The sequence below is a fragment of the Alexandromys fortis genome, unplaced genomic scaffold (genome assembly GCF_014885135.2).
Source record: "Alexandromys fortis isolate MF-2015 unplaced genomic scaffold, M_Fortis_MF-2015_v1.1 scaffold_150, whole genome shotgun sequence".
NCBI lineage: Eukaryota > Metazoa > Chordata > Mammalia > Rodentia > Cricetidae > Alexandromys > Alexandromys fortis.
The window spans coordinates 1,320,984-1,337,067 of NW_026068027.1; the positions used below are offsets into that span (position 1 = coordinate 1,320,984).

The 16,084-nt window shown below is 51.8% G+C and overlaps 1 protein-coding gene across 2 annotated transcripts; it reads left to right on the plus strand.

The window, feature by feature from the left end:
* Nucleotides 1–80: 80 nt before the first annotated feature.
* Nucleotides 81–15,266, plus strand: P3h3 (prolyl 3-hydroxylase 3). Of its 2 annotated transcripts, none has more exons than XM_050164115.1 (15): nt 81–652; nt 1,583–1,735; nt 2,325–2,523; nt 2,611–2,742; nt 3,355–3,491; nt 4,907–4,996; nt 6,190–6,242; nt 6,339–6,406; nt 6,575–6,753; nt 10,865–10,966; nt 11,272–11,422; nt 11,581–11,698; nt 11,811–11,886; nt 14,453–14,593; nt 14,759–15,266. In XM_050164115.1, exons 1-15 carry the CDS (start codon nt 161–163, stop codon nt 14,924–14,926), a joined length of 2,259 nt encoding a protein of 752 aa, XP_050020072.1. In that variant the 5' UTR covers nt 81–160; the 3' UTR covers nt 14,927–15,266. The 2 variants fall into 2 exon arrangements, with proteins under 2 accessions (XP_050020072.1, XP_050020073.1); XM_050164116.1 differs by having other exon boundaries at nt 83–652; nt 6,629–6,753.
* Nucleotides 15,267–16,084: the final 818 nt, after the last annotated feature.

Sequence of the window (16,084 nt, forward strand, 5' to 3'; positions counted from 1 at the left end):
GCCTAGGTCCAGCAGGCTTCTTTGGCTTTACTTACTCCTCTTTTCCTCTCCCTCCTCCTATCCATCTTTCCTTCCTTCTCCTCCCCCTGACCCCCCTCCTTCTCCCTCCCTCCGGGCTCCGCATTTCCCTTCGGCAGTGGGCCCCGCGGCTCTGGGCACCATGCTCCGGCTCGTGAGGTTGCTGCTGCTGCTGCTGCTGCCTCCCTCAGGGTCCCCCGAGCCTTCCGAGCCCCCGGGCCTGGCCTCACTGTCGCCGGGGGCGCCTCCCCAGGCCCCCGACTTGCTCTTCGCGGACGGGCTGCGAGCCTACTCTGCCGGGGCTTGGGCACCCGCGGTGGCGCTGCTGCGAGAGGCGCTGCGGAGCCGGGAGGCGCTGGGCCGCGCGCGGCGGGACTGCGGGGCGAGCTGTGCGGCCCAGCCTGACGCCGAGCTTCCCGGCCAGCTCCTTGGCGTCCCGCAGTCTGCCTCCGGGCCCCGGGCCTGGGAGCCGCTGCTCCTGCGAGCCACGCTCCGTCGCGCCGAGTGCCTGACCCAATGCGCCGAGCGCAGGCTGGGCCCGGGGGGCACAGCGCGACTCCGCATGGGGAGTGTGCTGCGGGAAGCCTTCCGCCGACGGGAGCCTTACAACTACCTGCAGAGGGCCTACTACCAGGTGCGGGAGCCCCCGAGGGTGCTACCCTAAGCCAAGGGGATGTCTTACTTGGAGCTGACCAGGAGAGGGCAGGATGCTCAGCGTCCGGTCTCAGGGGTGGAGTCGTGGGGGCGTATAACGGGCTTCTACACTTGAGTGGGTACCATCAAAAAACGGTGGCCAGGACTTGTGATGGTCGCAGAGGTAGGGCCAAAAGAGAGGTCAAGCCGGAATGAAGAGGAATGGGAGTAGGTCGAACGCGGAGGGAGGGCTCCGCAGTTTTATTTTAGCGGATCTCAGTGAGTGAACCCAGCCTCTTCCTAAGTATGAAAAGCAGATGGTGAGGGCCCAAACCAGACACAGCAGAATATGAAGTGTGTGTGTGTGTGTGTGTGTGTGTGTGTGTGTGTGTGTGTGTGTGTGTGTGTGTGATATGTTTAGGAGTGGGAGTCTGACTGTGAACCTTCTCTCGGGACAGGACGAACCTTCGGAAAGGCTGAATGAGGGAGGTCAGATTTGGAGAAGGAAGCATGGTTGGGGCTGGAATCTGACTCTGGCAGGAGACAGCGAACAGCTACCAGGATGGTAGTGAATGCCTACGTGGCTGGAGGCAGGAGGGGCTCTAGTTACACACACCTCAGCTCAGGGTCCTAGAGGCCTGCAGATTCTGGTCACTCAAGGTCTTCCGCACAGCCCCATCTATTTCGGCGGCCATTCACTTCATTGTCTCCCAAACCGAGGCTCTGAGGGCCTCTGCCCATGGCCCACCCACGCCAAAGCTTTCAGACCGCCTTTCTTCCTGTACCAGAGTTCTGGGAATAACCACCTTCTGGCTTCCGAGGGATTCGGTGGTTTCTACCTGGGACAAAGGCTGGTGAGGGGACATTGGTCTGAACTCCCCCCCCCCCATGCACCTCGGGGCTCTGATGTCTCATCCCTTTGGCTCCTCAGTTGAAGAAGTTGGACCTGGCCGCTTCTGCAGCACACACCTTCTTTGTGGCAAACCCAACACACTTGCAGATGCGGGAAGACATGGCTAAGTACAGAAGAATGTCTGGGATCCGCCCCCAGAGCTTCCAGGACCTGGTGACACCCCTCTACTGGGTGAGCCTCTCAGTGCTGACTGACAGCTGCCAACTCTAACCATCTGCAGCTATGGCATCAGGAGATCTGGTACTGTTTCTCAGTGGCCCCAGGTGAAGAGTCTTTCACTAGCTTTCTCTGTGGCCACTAAAGTGTGTGCTGTTCCAACGTTCTGATTCTGAGGCCACACTGTTCTTCCTCTGGGTCCATGCAGCAGGATTAACGCCGAGCCATCTCCTTAGCCATTCTCTCTCTCTCTCTCTCTCTCTCTCTCTCTCTCTCTCTCTCTTTCGTTTTTCTTTTCTTTTTGGACAGGGTTTATCTGTGTAGCCCTGGCTAACCTCAAACTCACAGAGATCCACTTGCCTCTGCCTTCCAAATGCTGGGATTAAAGGCGTGCGCCACCACTGCCCAGCCTATCTTTCTTTTTGAAACAGGGTCTGACTGTGTAGCCCTGGCTGTCCTGGAACCCACTATGTCAACCAGGCTGGCCTCAAAGTCCATGAGATCCAATTGTGTGCCAGGATTAAAAGCACATGTCACCATGCTCTTCGACCTCCCAATCTCATTGATACCCCACCACCACCCATCTTGCTCTCTTCCCCCACAGGCAGCCTATGACACTGGCCTGGAGCTACTGGTGCAGCAGGAGGTGGCACTGGCACTGCCCAAACTGGAGGAGGCCCTCCAGGGGAGCCTAGCCCATATGGAGAGCTGTCGTGCTGGCTGTGAGGGACCCGAGGAACAGCAGGTGTCTGAAGAGGAGGTGGAAGAAGGGAGCCAGGGGGGCCTGTATGAAGCCATTGCAGGTGAGGGGCTGGACTGTGTGCTACGGGAGAGCACGGATGCCAGGGGAGGAACATGCACAGCCTATGGCTCATTTGTCTTCTCTGCAGGACACTGGGTCCGGGTCCTGCAGTGCCGGCAGCATTGTGTGGCAGATACAGCCACCCGTCCTGGTCGCGACTTCCCTGTCCCTGACTTCATTCCCAACCAGCTGAGAAGACTGCATGAGGCCTATGCTCAGGGTCAGCCTGGGAAGGATGAACCCTGGGAGTGAAGATGTGTCTCTGCTGCCATTCTGAACCCTATCTGTCCCTCCTTCTTCTCACCCCACTCTGCATTGAGAGTTTCACTGTCGGGGGCCATGGGGACCAACGCTTCAGCATGGAGTCCTCTGGCACCATGTGCAGAGCTCAGGAGATGGGTCACTGGGCTCCTTCAGCCCTCCTTGCTTCTTTTTTTTTTAATATTTATTTATTTATTATGTATACAATATTCCGTCTGTGTATAGGCCTGCAGACTAGAAGAGGGCACCAGACCCCATTACAGATGGCTATGAGCCACCATGTGGTTGCTGGGAATTGAACTCAGGACCTTTGGAAGAGCAGGCAATGCTCTTAACCGCTGAGCCATCTCTCCAGCCCCCCCTCCTTGCTTCTTGTCTTCCTTTACTTCCTCCCCTCTTCCTCTTCTTTGGGCTCTGCCATTGAAGGTATGTTTGAGGATGCTTTTGGAAGTGAGTTCATCTCCCAGTCAGGCTGGGGCTTCTTGGAGTTGGCAGCCTTTCTGGTGACCCTCGGCTTTCTTTGTTCTGTTGTGTTTGTTGCTGTCCCCCTCCCACTGCCCTCCATCTCCAGTGGGGAACGTGTCTAAGGCCATGGAAAGTATCCTGAGTGTCCTGCTCTTCTACCCAGAGGATGAGGCTGCCAAAAAGGCTCTGAACCAGTACCAAACTCAGCTGGGAGAGCCAAGACCTGGCCTGGGACCTCGAGAGGTAATCCCTCACCCACGCTCACTGATAGGTAGGGCTTAGAGCAAGCCAAAGACCCAAGAGTGTATTCCGTTCTTGCTTCTTTATTTATTTTGTTTTTTATTTGTTTATAATTATTTGTTTATTTTATTTTATTGCATGTGTGCTCTATATATGTGCCCTCACAGGTCAGAAGAGAGCATGGATCTGGCTCTTTAATCCCAGCAACTCAGAAGTTAGAGGTAGGCGGATCTCTGTGAGTTTGAAGCCAGCCTGGTCTACAGAGCGAGTTCTAGGACAGCCAGGGCTGTATAGTGAAACCCTATCTCAAAACAAACAAACATGAACGACAACAATGAAAAGGAGGGCATGGGATGGGATGGAATGAAGATCCCTGGGATGGAGTTGTGAGTCACCTTGTGGGTGCTGAGAACTGAACCTGGGTCCTCTGCAAGATCACATGTGCTCTGAACTACGGAACCATCTCTCCAACCCAAATTTATTTATTTTTTTGAGATAGGGTCTCAATGTGTAAATCTGGCTGGTATGGAACTCTAATAGACCAGGCTGTCCTGGAGCTCACAGTGATCTGCCTGCTTTACCTCCTGAGTGCTGGGATTTAAAGGGTACAAACCACACTCAGCTCATTCTGGCTTCTTACCCAAGCTCTTTAGCCACCGAAAGGACACCCAAGTCTGGGTTCTGACTTCTGCCTCAGCTCCCTGCCCCCTACCCACTTGGGAGTCTATCCCAGCACTATTCTTTCCCCTTAGTATCATGTCTGCCTGTCTGTGGGTGTGAATGTCCACACACACACACGTGTGCACATGTCCACACACAGAGAGTCTCTCGGGTCCTCTCTTACTCATGCACACACACACACACACACACACACAGAGTCTCTCAGGTCCTCTCTTACACACACACTCACACACGCACACACAGAGTCTCTCAGGTCCTCTCTTACACACACATACACAGAGTCTCTCAGGTCCTCTCTTGCACACACATACACAGAGTCTCTCAGGTCCTCTCTTACACACACACACACACACAGTCTCTCAGGTCCTCTCTTACACACACATACACAGAGTCTCTCAGGTCCTCTCTTACACACACACACACACACACAGCCTCTCAGGTCCTCTCTTACACACACACACACAGAGTCTCTCAGGTCCTCTCTTACACACACACACACACACAGTCTTTCAGGTCCTCTCTTACACACACACACACACACACACACGCACGCACACAGAATCTCTCAGGTCCTCTCTTACTCTGAGCCCAGACACTCTGAAAGGTGAAGCATCCGTCAGACTTGGTGGTTGGATCTCAAGAGCTTGCAAACGTCCCCTAGGCCCCCGGGCTGGCCTGTTCTCCAGCTTTCTCTTCTCCTCTCCTTATGTCTCCATTCCCCCGTCTACCCTGCTCAGGACATCCAGCGCTTCATCCTGCGATCTCTTGGGGAGAAGAGACAACTATACTATGCCATGGAACACCTGGGCACCAGCTTCAAGGACCCGGTAAGGAGTTGTGCTCCCCTCCCCAGGGTGAGGCACAGTGATGCTGGACGTTCTGCAGACTTACAGAACTCTGGCATCTCAGGTTCCCAGGAACCTGAACGGTGTGCGTACAGTTAAAAAGGTCATGGGATCATGCATGGCTAAGAAGCAGGCTCTCTGCCACAAATACCCTCTGGTTGCCTGGTTGCCCTTATCCCAGTTTCTTCACCTGTAAACTGTAAAGATCACACATGTTCCACAGTCCTGTTGTTGAAGCTATGCCATCTGATAAAAAAAAAAAAAAAGTACAGAAAGCATCACTGCTCCTGAATCCATTACCCTCCTTTAGTCACGGGCCCAAGTCCAGTCCCAACATTATGGAGCCAGTACTTAACATAATGCAGTATTTTTTATTGACTTGTTGAGGACCTGGATGACTTAGTGATGAGCTTGCCCAGCACACATAAATGTCCAGGGTTCTAGCTTCAGCATTGCACAAAGGAAGGAAAAAAGGAAGAAAGGAAGGAAGGAAGGAAGGAAGGAAGGAAGGAAGGAAGGAAGGAAGGAAGGAAGGAAGGAAGGAAGGAAGGAAGGAAACTATTTTGGACCCAGCGTTCTTTGTTGGAGGAGCAAATGGGGCTGTCCTCACATTTGATGGATCTTTAGCTGTTGTCCTGACCTTTCCGTAGTAGGTGTCAACAGTACATTGATAGCCCGGTAGTCTCCAGACTTTGTCTAATGTCCCCCTGGGGAGTCAAATCTGCCTCACAGAGAGCTGCTGAATAAAAGTGAGGGCTATAAAGATGGTCAAAATCCTACTCTGCCACTTACAAGGGTGTGAAGTCCACCCTACTCTCTGATCTTCCTGAGTCTCAGAACCCTCCCCTGGAAAGGAGCAGGCCAGAATTACCTGTTCCATCAGAATTTAGGAACTATTACGAACTCTAAGCCACAGAATCTCACTGCAAGTATAAAGCTATTAGCACTTGGCAAACAGTAAGCGTGATGGAAGTTGTTGTTTATTACAGTCTGGTCTAGAGCTCAAGGCACTGGACACTGTCATCTGTGAGGTGGCCCTGGCATGGGTCCAGGCCTTTTTCAGTTTGCCTTCCTCTCTGCAAGCTGGAGGACCTAAATATGGACCTTCAGATTCTAAAGTCAGGAATCCCAGGAGCTAGGCACAAGGGTGATGGCCCTGTTCTTGACGCTCACAGGATTCTTGGACCCCAGAAGCTCTCATTCCCGAAGCTCTGAGAGAGAAGCTCAGGTAGGTGGTGGCCTGTGGCGGGGGCAGTTGGCCCAGGCTGGGAGGTGGCAGGATGGGTCTGCGCTGTGACGACTGAGTATGTCTCTCACCCCTGAGAGAGGATCAAGAGAAGAGGCCTTGGGACCAGGAGCCTCCACAGTCCAAGTCCTTGCCTTACTGGAAGGGTGAGTTCCTTAGTATGTGAGGAGTTAGGGGGCAAGAGCTGGGAGCGGGGGTGAAGAGGTAGAAAGGCAGGGTGGGGAACATCAGGAGGCAGAAGTAAGGGCCTGGAATCTGCCAGCTACTGCCCTTCATATGAGCACTGGTGAGCTCTGCCCCCCTTTCTCCTGTAGATGTCCTTCTCCTGGAGGGTGTGACCCTCACCCAGGATGTCCTTTCCCCTGTAGATGTCCTTCTCCTGGAGGGTGTGACCCTCACCCAGGATGCCCAGCAGCTGAATGGGTCGGAGCGAGCCGTGTTGGATGGACTGCTAACTCCAGCCGAGTGTGGGGTTCTACTGCAGCTGGCCAAGGTATGATGGTGTGTGGCTCAGTCACCTGGCTAGGGACACTCAGGTTCAGCCACCTGCTCCTTGTTCTTGGCCTGTGTCCACCCAGTGTTCTGTCTGCCTCAAGTTTCTCTCTCTCTCTTTCTAAGATTTATTTATTGTTATGTGCACTGGTGTTTTGCCTACATGTATGTCTGGGTGAGAGTACCAGATCCCCCGGAGCCAGAGATACAGACAGTTGTGAGCTGCCATGTGAGTGCTGGGAATTGAACCCCAGGTCCTCCAGAAGGCCAGGCAGTGCTCTTAACCACTCAGTCATCTCTCCAGCCCCATCAAGTTTCTCCTAATGTCTGTGTTTTATCTCAACTGTGGAAAAGTTCTTTTTTCTCTTTTTATTTATTACGATTTTTGTATAAACATGATGAGTTTATTCATGATACACTCTTCATATTATCTCACTTAAAGTCAATAGCTAATAAAGTCTAGTTTAAGCTATATTGATAATGTGAAAACAGGCATACACATGAAAACAAAGCCTCCCGATTTTAGAGATCGTCTTACCGTGGAATGTCCTTTAAACATTTTTAGTGTCAGTTCTGGGTGAGACCGGGTGGCCTCTTCTGTGTCATTCAATAATCCTCTTGCCCTGATCCTGTTCTGATGGTGTTTCTCCTGTAAACGGAGTCTATGGTAGGATTCTTAAAATGGTTCATTTGGGCGGGGTGGTGGTAGCACACATCTTTAATCCCAGCAATTTGGGAGACAGAGGCAGGCAGATTCCAGTATGATCATTATAATCAACTATATTTTTGGTTTTGATTTTTTGAGACAAAGTTTCTCTTTATAGCCTCGGTTGCCCTGGAACTCTCTCTATAAACCAGACTGGCCTCAGACTCAGAGATGTGCCTGCCTCTGCCTCCCAAGTGCTTGGATTAAAGGCGTGTGCCACCACCGCTCAGCTATAATCTACGGTTTTTATCTTATGTGTTCTGGCCTGTAGGTGCACACATGTACATACAGGTGTGCAGCTGTATGTGGAAGCCCGTAGCTAGAGGTTTCTTTCCTGCCTGCCAATTCCTGAGTAAATACTCAGAGGCTTAATACTAATTGCAAGCTCTTTGGCCTATTATCTCAGGCTTGTTATTAACTAGCTCTTACATCTTAAATTAACCCATTTCTATTGTTCTATATTTTACCATGAGGTTTGTGACTTGTTACCTCACATCTTGCTTCCATGGCTACTGGCATCTCCCTGATTCCGCCTTCTTTCTGTCTCTCTGCTTGGATTTCCCACCTGGCTCTATTCTACCTGGCTATTGGCCAAATCAGCTTCTTTATTAACCAATGAGAGTAATACACATTTACAGTGTACAAAGATTGTTCCACAGCATCCTTCCTGTTTTCATTTTGAGACAGGGTCTCAGGGTCTCATGCTGTGGGCCAGGCTGGCCTTGAATTAATTCAGAGTCCACTTGCTTCTGCTTCTTGAGTGCTAGGATTAAAAAAGTAAGTAAAAGCTGGGTAGTGGTGGCGCACGCCTTTAATCCCAGCACTCGGGAGGCAGAGGCAGGCAGATCTCTGTGAGTTCAAGACCAGCCTGGTCTACAGAGCTAGTTCCAGGACAGGCTCCAAAGCCACAGCAAAACCCTGTCTCAAAAAACCAAAAAAAAAAAAAAAAAAAAAAAAAAAAACAAACAAAAAACAAAAAAAAAAAAAAAAAAAAAAAACAAACCCAATACACATTAAAAAAAATGATAATAAAAACTTTAAAAAAAAGAAGGACTAACAAAGTGCTTTCTAGGAACTGCAGGAAAACATGGGTTAAAGGTGTATACCAATTTAAATAAACAGTTACCTGTTTGTTTATTTAAATGTCTGAGTTAGTTCCCCATGTGTAAACTGGGATTTATCATGTTTCTATCTTGGTGTTTTCCTGATAAATAAATTAGAACACTGTGAAGCTTTTAGGAGAGTAAAGAGAGTGCCCAAGAAGCTGAGCAGCTGCATTCTGCTGCCTTTTATCAAGAGGGCTTATGGGTAAGAGGGAGAGCGTTTGGGTGATGGCCTATGGGTGGGAAGGCCTTCTGCTCCCTCCCCGGGAGCCTCAGCTTTATTGGTAGACTGTGGACAGTTGCTGATGGATTTCAGCGGTTTTCTTCAGAGTGTAGACCATCCAATGCCGCATCCTGTGGACTCGGGAGCCCCCTCTAGTGGCAGTCTCTAGAAGAGACTGTGGCCTTAGGTTCTGGTTTTATTCAAGGGAATGAGGAGAGCCTGGGGGAACATATGAGAGAGACAAGGAACACTAAGGAATAAAAGTTAGAAAAGCTAAGGCTTAGTCTGCAGGAGATAATTATAAAACGACACCAGGGGTAACATCAAGATGGCATTCTGTTTCTTTTCTAATTTTGTTTTGGTTTTTCGAGACAGGGTTTTTCTGTGTAGCTTTGGAGCCTGTCTTGGAACTCGCTCTGTAGACCAAGCTGAGCTTGAACTCACAGAGATCCACCTGCCTCTGCCTCCTGAGTGCTGGGGTTAAGGGCACGCCACCACCACCTGGCTTTGTTTGTTTTGTTTTGTTTGGGGAGTGTCTTTCCATTTCTTTTTTTTTTAATATTTATTTATTTATTATGTATACAATATTCTGTCTGTGTGTATGTCTGCAGGCCAGAAGAGGGCACCAGACCTCATTACAGATGGTTGTGAGCCACCATGTGGTTGCTGGGAATTGAACTCAGGACCTTTGGAAGAGCAGGCAATGCTCTTAACCACTGAGCCATCTCTCCAGCCCTGTCTTTCCATTTCTTAACGCAGTCTGGCCACGGGACCTTCGCACTGGTCTCCATTTCATATATTCCAGTGGCATCTCTGTGACATTTGGTTTCAATCCAGATGTCCCCTCTCTAAGTAGCTGCGAATGAACACTCGTAACAGCGTAACCCCGCTTTAATTTTCCTCATACCACTTATCACCATCTGAATTGGTTTTTCTATTGATTTGTTATCTTAAAACACAAACCCTAGGGGCTGAGGAGGTAGCTTATTTGGTGGAGGGCTTCCCCAACATGCACAAAGCCCTGGGCTTGATCTCTAGCACCACATAAACCGGGTGTGGTGGCACAGTCTGTAACCAGCACTTAGGAGACTGAGGCAGGAGGATCAGGACTTCAAAATCATCCTCGGCTACATAGCAAGTTTAAGGCCAGCCTGGGCTACATGAGACACCATCTCAAAAGGCTAACAGTCAATGCATGTAAACAGATAGTTTGGTGTATAGCCAGCTCATGGTGGAGACTGCTTAGCCTTGGTTAGCCCCTAGGTTTGATCCCTGCACTGCAGAAGAAGCAGAGGTAGAGGTAGGAGCTAGACCACTTGGTGACTAGGAGGACTCTCGGGGGAGAGGTTTGTATGTAGGGATAGCGAGGGAGTGGGACTTACACAGAGACTCAACAAATCAGCTAGAGAGTGAATATCTGAGGGGCATGGTGGTTCATTCACTCTATGACCCCAGCACTTGGGAAGTTGAGGCAGGAAAACTGCTGCAAACGGGGCCAGACTAGGCCACATATTGATTTCCAGGCCAATCTTGGCTACAGAGTGATACCCTGTCTCAAAAGAAAAAGAAAATCTCATAGCTAGACATCCAGACCAGGGGAGAGCCAAGGAGAGATGAGTCACGGGAGGCAGTTGAGTAATAGGGATCCAGCATCAGAGGCAATAGAATTGGGGAGCCCAGAGGTTCTCCAAAATAAACAAATAACAGCCTGTCAGACTTCCTGTTAGGGTCCTGCTTGCAGAAGGACCCCATCTCCCTGGGAAAGGGTGACCCAGTACTTCCTCCCCTGGACCCCAGCTCTGTCACTCTTTCCATCTCAAGGTCCCTTCTTCCCCACTGTGGGGTGCTCTCCGGGTAATGTCCACATGGTCCCCGTGGGAAGTAGCAGTTCAGGGCTTTTTTGAGCCAGGAGCCATATTCTGGGAAAGGGTTATAGCTCAGGAAAAAGTCACAAGGAAATTCTGGAAGTTCCTAGTCAGCTCTGGGGACTGAGAAGGTGAGAAGGAGAGCCCGGGAGCCCTGGGAGCCCCCAGGCAGCGAGGTGTGCCAGGAATGCCTGACCGGAAACCTTCCCATTTAGGATGCAGCTGAGGCTGGAGCCAGGTCTGGCTACCGTGGCCGCCGCTCCCCTCATAGTCCTCACGAACGCTTTGAGGGGCTCACAGTGCTCAAGGCTGCTCAGGTAAGAAAGAGGAGGCACTCTGGCCTGGTCTGACACCCAGGACTTGGGAAGAGGGGCTGTGTCAGGAGGCTGGATTCCAGGCCTGGGCTTCTGTGAAGGAATTCTCTGGGGACCTAGATCACTGCATGCTTGGTCCATGGTTGAGAAAGGGTGTATTCGGTGACCTGGAGTCCTGGTGTTGTCATGGGTTTGCTGGAAGGAGACATTTGGGTGACCAGACAGACGGTAGACACACGTAGGATGGTAGCGTCAGAGACACAGGTGCTAATGCTAGACCTACTTTTCCCACCTCTCCCTGCCTGCAGCTGGCCCGAGCTGGGACTGTGGGCAGGCCTGGTGCTAAGTTGCTTCTGGAGGTGAGCGAGCGAGTGCGGGCCCTGACTCAGGCTTACTTCTCCCCGGAGCGGCCACTGCATCTTTCCTTCACCCACCTGGTGTGCCGAACTGCCATAGAAGGTAACCATCAGGGAACCCCATCTGTATGGGTGCCATCGCCACTGCAGAGAGCCCCCTGCTGGTCTACTGGGGACAGGGAGCTTCTCTGTTGGTCACCCCAGGGGCTCCAGGCCCATGGTGGGGACCCTGATTTAGTCACTCGATCGGTTACATCCTAGGTGAGCAGGAGCAGCGCATGGACCTGAGTCACCCGGTCCACGCAGACAACTGTGTCCTGGACCCTGACACTGGTGAATGCTGGCGGGAGCCCCCAGCCTACACCTATCGAGACTATAGGTGGGTAGCCTCTCTGGGGACTGGCAGGTAGGCACACGAGGCCCAAAGGCTGCTTTGGCAGGCCTGGGTCTGGGTGGGGCTCTCACTGCCTCCTGTCTTCTCTGCTTTCCAGTGGGCTCCTCTACCTCAATGATGACTTCAAGGGAGGCGACCTGTTCTTCACACAGCCCAACGCCCTCACTGTCACGGTAGGGGGTTGGGGCAGAGGGCCCAGCTGTGGGGTCAGGATTCAAAACAGAAGCTCTCAGAGGCAAATGCAGGGAAATGGATGGGGCCACCTTAACCCTATCCCTTCCGGCCTGTCTAGTCCTGCTGGCCACTGGACCACATTCAAGGCTTTCCTCAGAGGTTTATTGAACCTTGCAGGAGATCTCTAAATGGTCCCCCACCCCGTCTTGGAGCTTGGCCTTGCCTCCTCTGGGTGTCTGAGCACAGCCAGGCACAGGATACACACTTGTAGTCCCAGCTGTTGAGGAAGCTGAGGTTGGAGGAGCCATTAAATCCAGGACATCAAGGCCAACCTGGACAATTTATCAAGATACAAACAAACAAACAAACAAACCAGGGGCCAGCGAGGTGGCGCAGTGGGTGAAGTGCTCACCCCCAAGCCCGGCAGCCTGAGTTTGCTCTCTGGAACTGACATGGTGGAAGGAGAACCAGCTTCACACGCTGCCCTCTGACCTCCACAATATGCTGCACCATTCACCCTCTTCCAATAAACGTAATAAAGACTTAGAACAAAACCAGAACAAGGAAGGGCTGGAGAGAGGGCTCGGGGGTTAAGAGCACCGGGCTGCTCTTCCAGAGGACCTGGTGTGGTGGCTCATAGCCACCGCTAACTCCAGTTTTAGGCACCTGACCCCCTCTCTGGCCTCTGTAGGCACCAGGAACACGCGGTAGACACGCACATAGAACAGAGACGAGCATGTGCATAAAGCACAATTATAAAATATATTACAAACATAAAACCGTCTGAGGACTCAGCCCTTCTTCCCCCATGGCCAGGCAGCAATGACGCTAGCTAGTAGCACAGGCTAGCACAGGCTAGCACAGGCTAGCACAGGCACTGACAGGTCCCTCAGCCTAGACTTCACAGTGGGGTTCTTAACACTTTTGAAACTCACTTTCCTAACTAAGGGTGATAGTAATAGTGCCGATCCTTATGGACATTATTTCTATTATTATCATTATTAAAAAACGGGCTTGCTACATAGCCTAGATTAGCCTTGAATTGACTATGCAGCTAGCCCTGGCTACTCCTGAACTTAAAGTAATCCTCCTGTCATAGCCTTCTGGGTGCTGGGATTATAGACATGCACCACCCCAAGTGATTGACTTTTGTTTTTGGAGATAAGGACTCATTGTGTAGCCCTGGCTGGCCTGGAACTCACATGTAGACCAGGCTGGCTTTCAACCACAGAGATCTGCCTGTTTCAGCCTCTTGAGTGCTGGGATAAAGGCATGTGCCACCTTGCCTGGCTTTGCACACATACTGTGGGGAGTGCAGGTGTGTGCACCTGCCACAGTGCACATGTGGAGAACAGAACGCAACTTCAGGTGTCACCCTCACCTCCTGCCTCTCCCTCACATCTGGGCATGGGGCATTAGGATTCAACTCCAGTACTTCATCTGGCTTTTGTGTGGGCACTGGGGACCTGAACTCTGATCCTTATACTTGCACAGCAAGCTCTTTACCCACTGAGTCATCTCTCCAGCACTATGAGAAGTAATTTTTATTTTTAAGAAATTTTTTAAAAAATATTTTATGTGTGCATCTGTGTGTGAATGTGCAAGGGGTGGGTGAGGGTGCGTGCCACATACGGCTCGTGTGTAGAGAACAGAGGACAACTTGTAGGAGTTGGTTCTCTCCTTCCACTATGTGTGTTCACACATGTGTTCACCATGTGTGTTCACGCGTGTGAACGTATGTGCTCAGGTTGTTGGGCTTGGTGGCAAGCACCTTTACACCCCGAACCATTTCTCTGGCCTTATAAAAAGTAATTTATACAATATGCTTAAAAAAATGAGCCAGTGCCTTGTATTAATAAACAATTAATGAGGGCTAGAGAGATGGCTCAGAGCACTGACTGCTCTTCAGGAGGTCCTGAGTTCAATTCCCAGCAACCACATGGTGGCTCACAACCATCTGTAATGAGATCTGGTGCCCTCTTCTGGCCTGCAAGTATACATGCAAGCAGAACACTGTATATGTAATAAATAAATAAATCTTTAAAAAAAATAAAAATTAATGAATGCTAGGTGTTGCCATTCTCCTAGTCCTCGATCGTGGAGACTTCTATACCTGGGCCTAGAAGTGGGAAGAAGAGGAGCAGGCATGGTAGTATATACGCCTGTAACCCGACCGTTAGGGGGTTAGGCCAGCCTGTGCTACCCAGAGGCATTCTGCCACACTCTTCACCCTAGAGGCATAAGCACAGAGGAACAATCGCCTTCTCTGTACTCATGTACAGTCTAGGATTTTCCAGGAGGAACTGCACCTAAGATCCTCGTCACCTTCCATCCCATCTGGGGCTGCTCCGGGGCCCTCGGATTGCTTCACTCCAGGCTCATGGGCCTAGGCAGGAGAGGTCGGGATCCAGGACAGAGAACCCGCAGGAGGCACCTGCCCCCTTTGGCTTCCTTCTCCTCCAGCCCCAGTCTTGCATTTTGCCTTCCTGAGTCAAAGCCAGTCCCTGAATGAGGGTGTGAGGAGTAACAGGCACGAAGTCTGAGGCTGTGCCCCCCCCCTGCCAGGCTCAGGTTCGCCCTCGATGTGGGCGCCTCGTGGCCTTCAGCTCTGGTGGTGAGAATCCCCATGGTGTGTGGGCTGTGACGCGGGGACGGCGCTGTGCCCTAGCACTGTGGCACACGTGGGCGCCTGAGCACAGGGAACAGGTAAGGAGGTTTGGGGTAGGAAGATGAGAAGGGGAGGGTGGGTGGAGGTCACTACGGGAGTCTGTGCAGGAGTGGGGCTCACAGTGAAGCCCTTGGGTGGCTGAGATGACCCAGGAAAGGTGGCCACAAAGGACTGAACCATAGTTTTAATCCCCCCCACCCCAGGAGTGGACAGAAGCCGAAGAGCTGCTGCGGGAGGAGGAAGAAGAGGAGGAAGAGGAGGAAGAGGAAGAAATTCTCAACAGAGATCCTTCCCCAGAACCCCCAAGTCATAAGCTTCAGCGGGTCCAAGACAAAGCTGGGAAGCTACTCAGGGTCCGAGAGGAACTCTGACTGCTGAGCCAACTTCAGCTTGTGAGCGAACCGATGAGAAGGCCCAGTGACGTCAGGGACAGCGCAGCAGGCCCTGTCTCTTCAGTCGATCATCCTGGGGACCTATGAGGGCCACCAAACCCTGGACTCACAAACTTACTACAAAGACTTAGCCTAGAGCCCACCAGGCCTGGAAGCCAGGTCTGGCCCCATCTGGGGACAAACAAAGATCATTATGCCTCCCTGAAAGGCTGAAAGGCATGGCAAGGATTGAAGGCTAACTGCTTCTAATACAGAAGACACAGAGGAGACTATCCCATCCTCTCCCAACCCATGCAATAAAGAACATGAAAATTCCCCAGCCAGGGCCTGGTCTGGTGTATCCCAGCTTCTCTAGTTGCTGGAGGTGGGGGTGGTCAGGGCTGGTCTGGGAGGAGACAGGTGGTGTCTTTGGGCCTCCCAGAGGCGGAGCCAGGAGGGCCTGAGATTTGTCAGGGAAATCTCAGCCACCTGCTGCCTCATGCAAATAGACCCACGTGCCCCATCACCACCACTGCAGCTGCTCCTTGGGCTCCAAGGTTAAGCCCTGTTATCTCTCCCTGAGTAAGGGTGAGAGGGTAGCCTTATTCCTTGGCTCCGACCTTCACTGTCCAGCAAGACCCCAGGAGTAACGTGGGCAAGCATGAAGACAGATCCCCATCCTAGGAGCAGGATACAGGGTTCCCTTCTCTTTATAGTCCTTTCTTTGCCCAGAAGGCAGGGGCACATTGGCCCAGAGTCCCCCTGAATCTCCTGTCAGCTCCCCTGGCTAGGATCAGGCCCAGGGGCAGCTGGCTGGGGCTTGTGGAGAAAAGGATTATCCGGATCAGCCCCTTCTAATCTCAGCTTCTGCCTGAACCCTCTCCCCCACAGTCCGCATGAGGGAACATGGTTTGGGGTGTTGACAACAGGGTCATCTATCACCTTTCTGTCCTGGCTCCTGGCCTGCTTGCTCAACGGGCCTGCACTGCCAAGATCATGACCACAAGTTAAGGCTAGGGCCTGGGGGCCACTGGAGCTGTGGCTGCTCTTGTTCTGTTCTCCTCCCCAAACCAGTAATCCTCACAGCTTTTCTCTGATCCGTGGGCCTGATGCTCTTATCTCTGCCGGCACGCTGACCATGGAGGCACCCCTTTATTC

Bases quoted from the DNA above. Each gene is read 5' to 3' on its own strand.
- P3h3 (XM_050164115.1), top strand. From the start codon at position 161: ATGCTCCGGCTCGTGAGGTTGCTGCTGCTGCTGCTGCTGCCTCCCTCA. The intron at 3,492-4,906 runs GTAATCCCTCAC...TACCCTGCTCAG, and splicing joins CTGGCCTGGGACCTCGAGAG to GACATCCAGCGCTTCATCCT. The intron at 6,407-6,574 runs GTGAGTTCCTTA...TTTCTCCTGTAG, and splicing joins GTCCTTGCCTTACTGGAAGG to ATGTCCTTCTCCTGGAGGGT.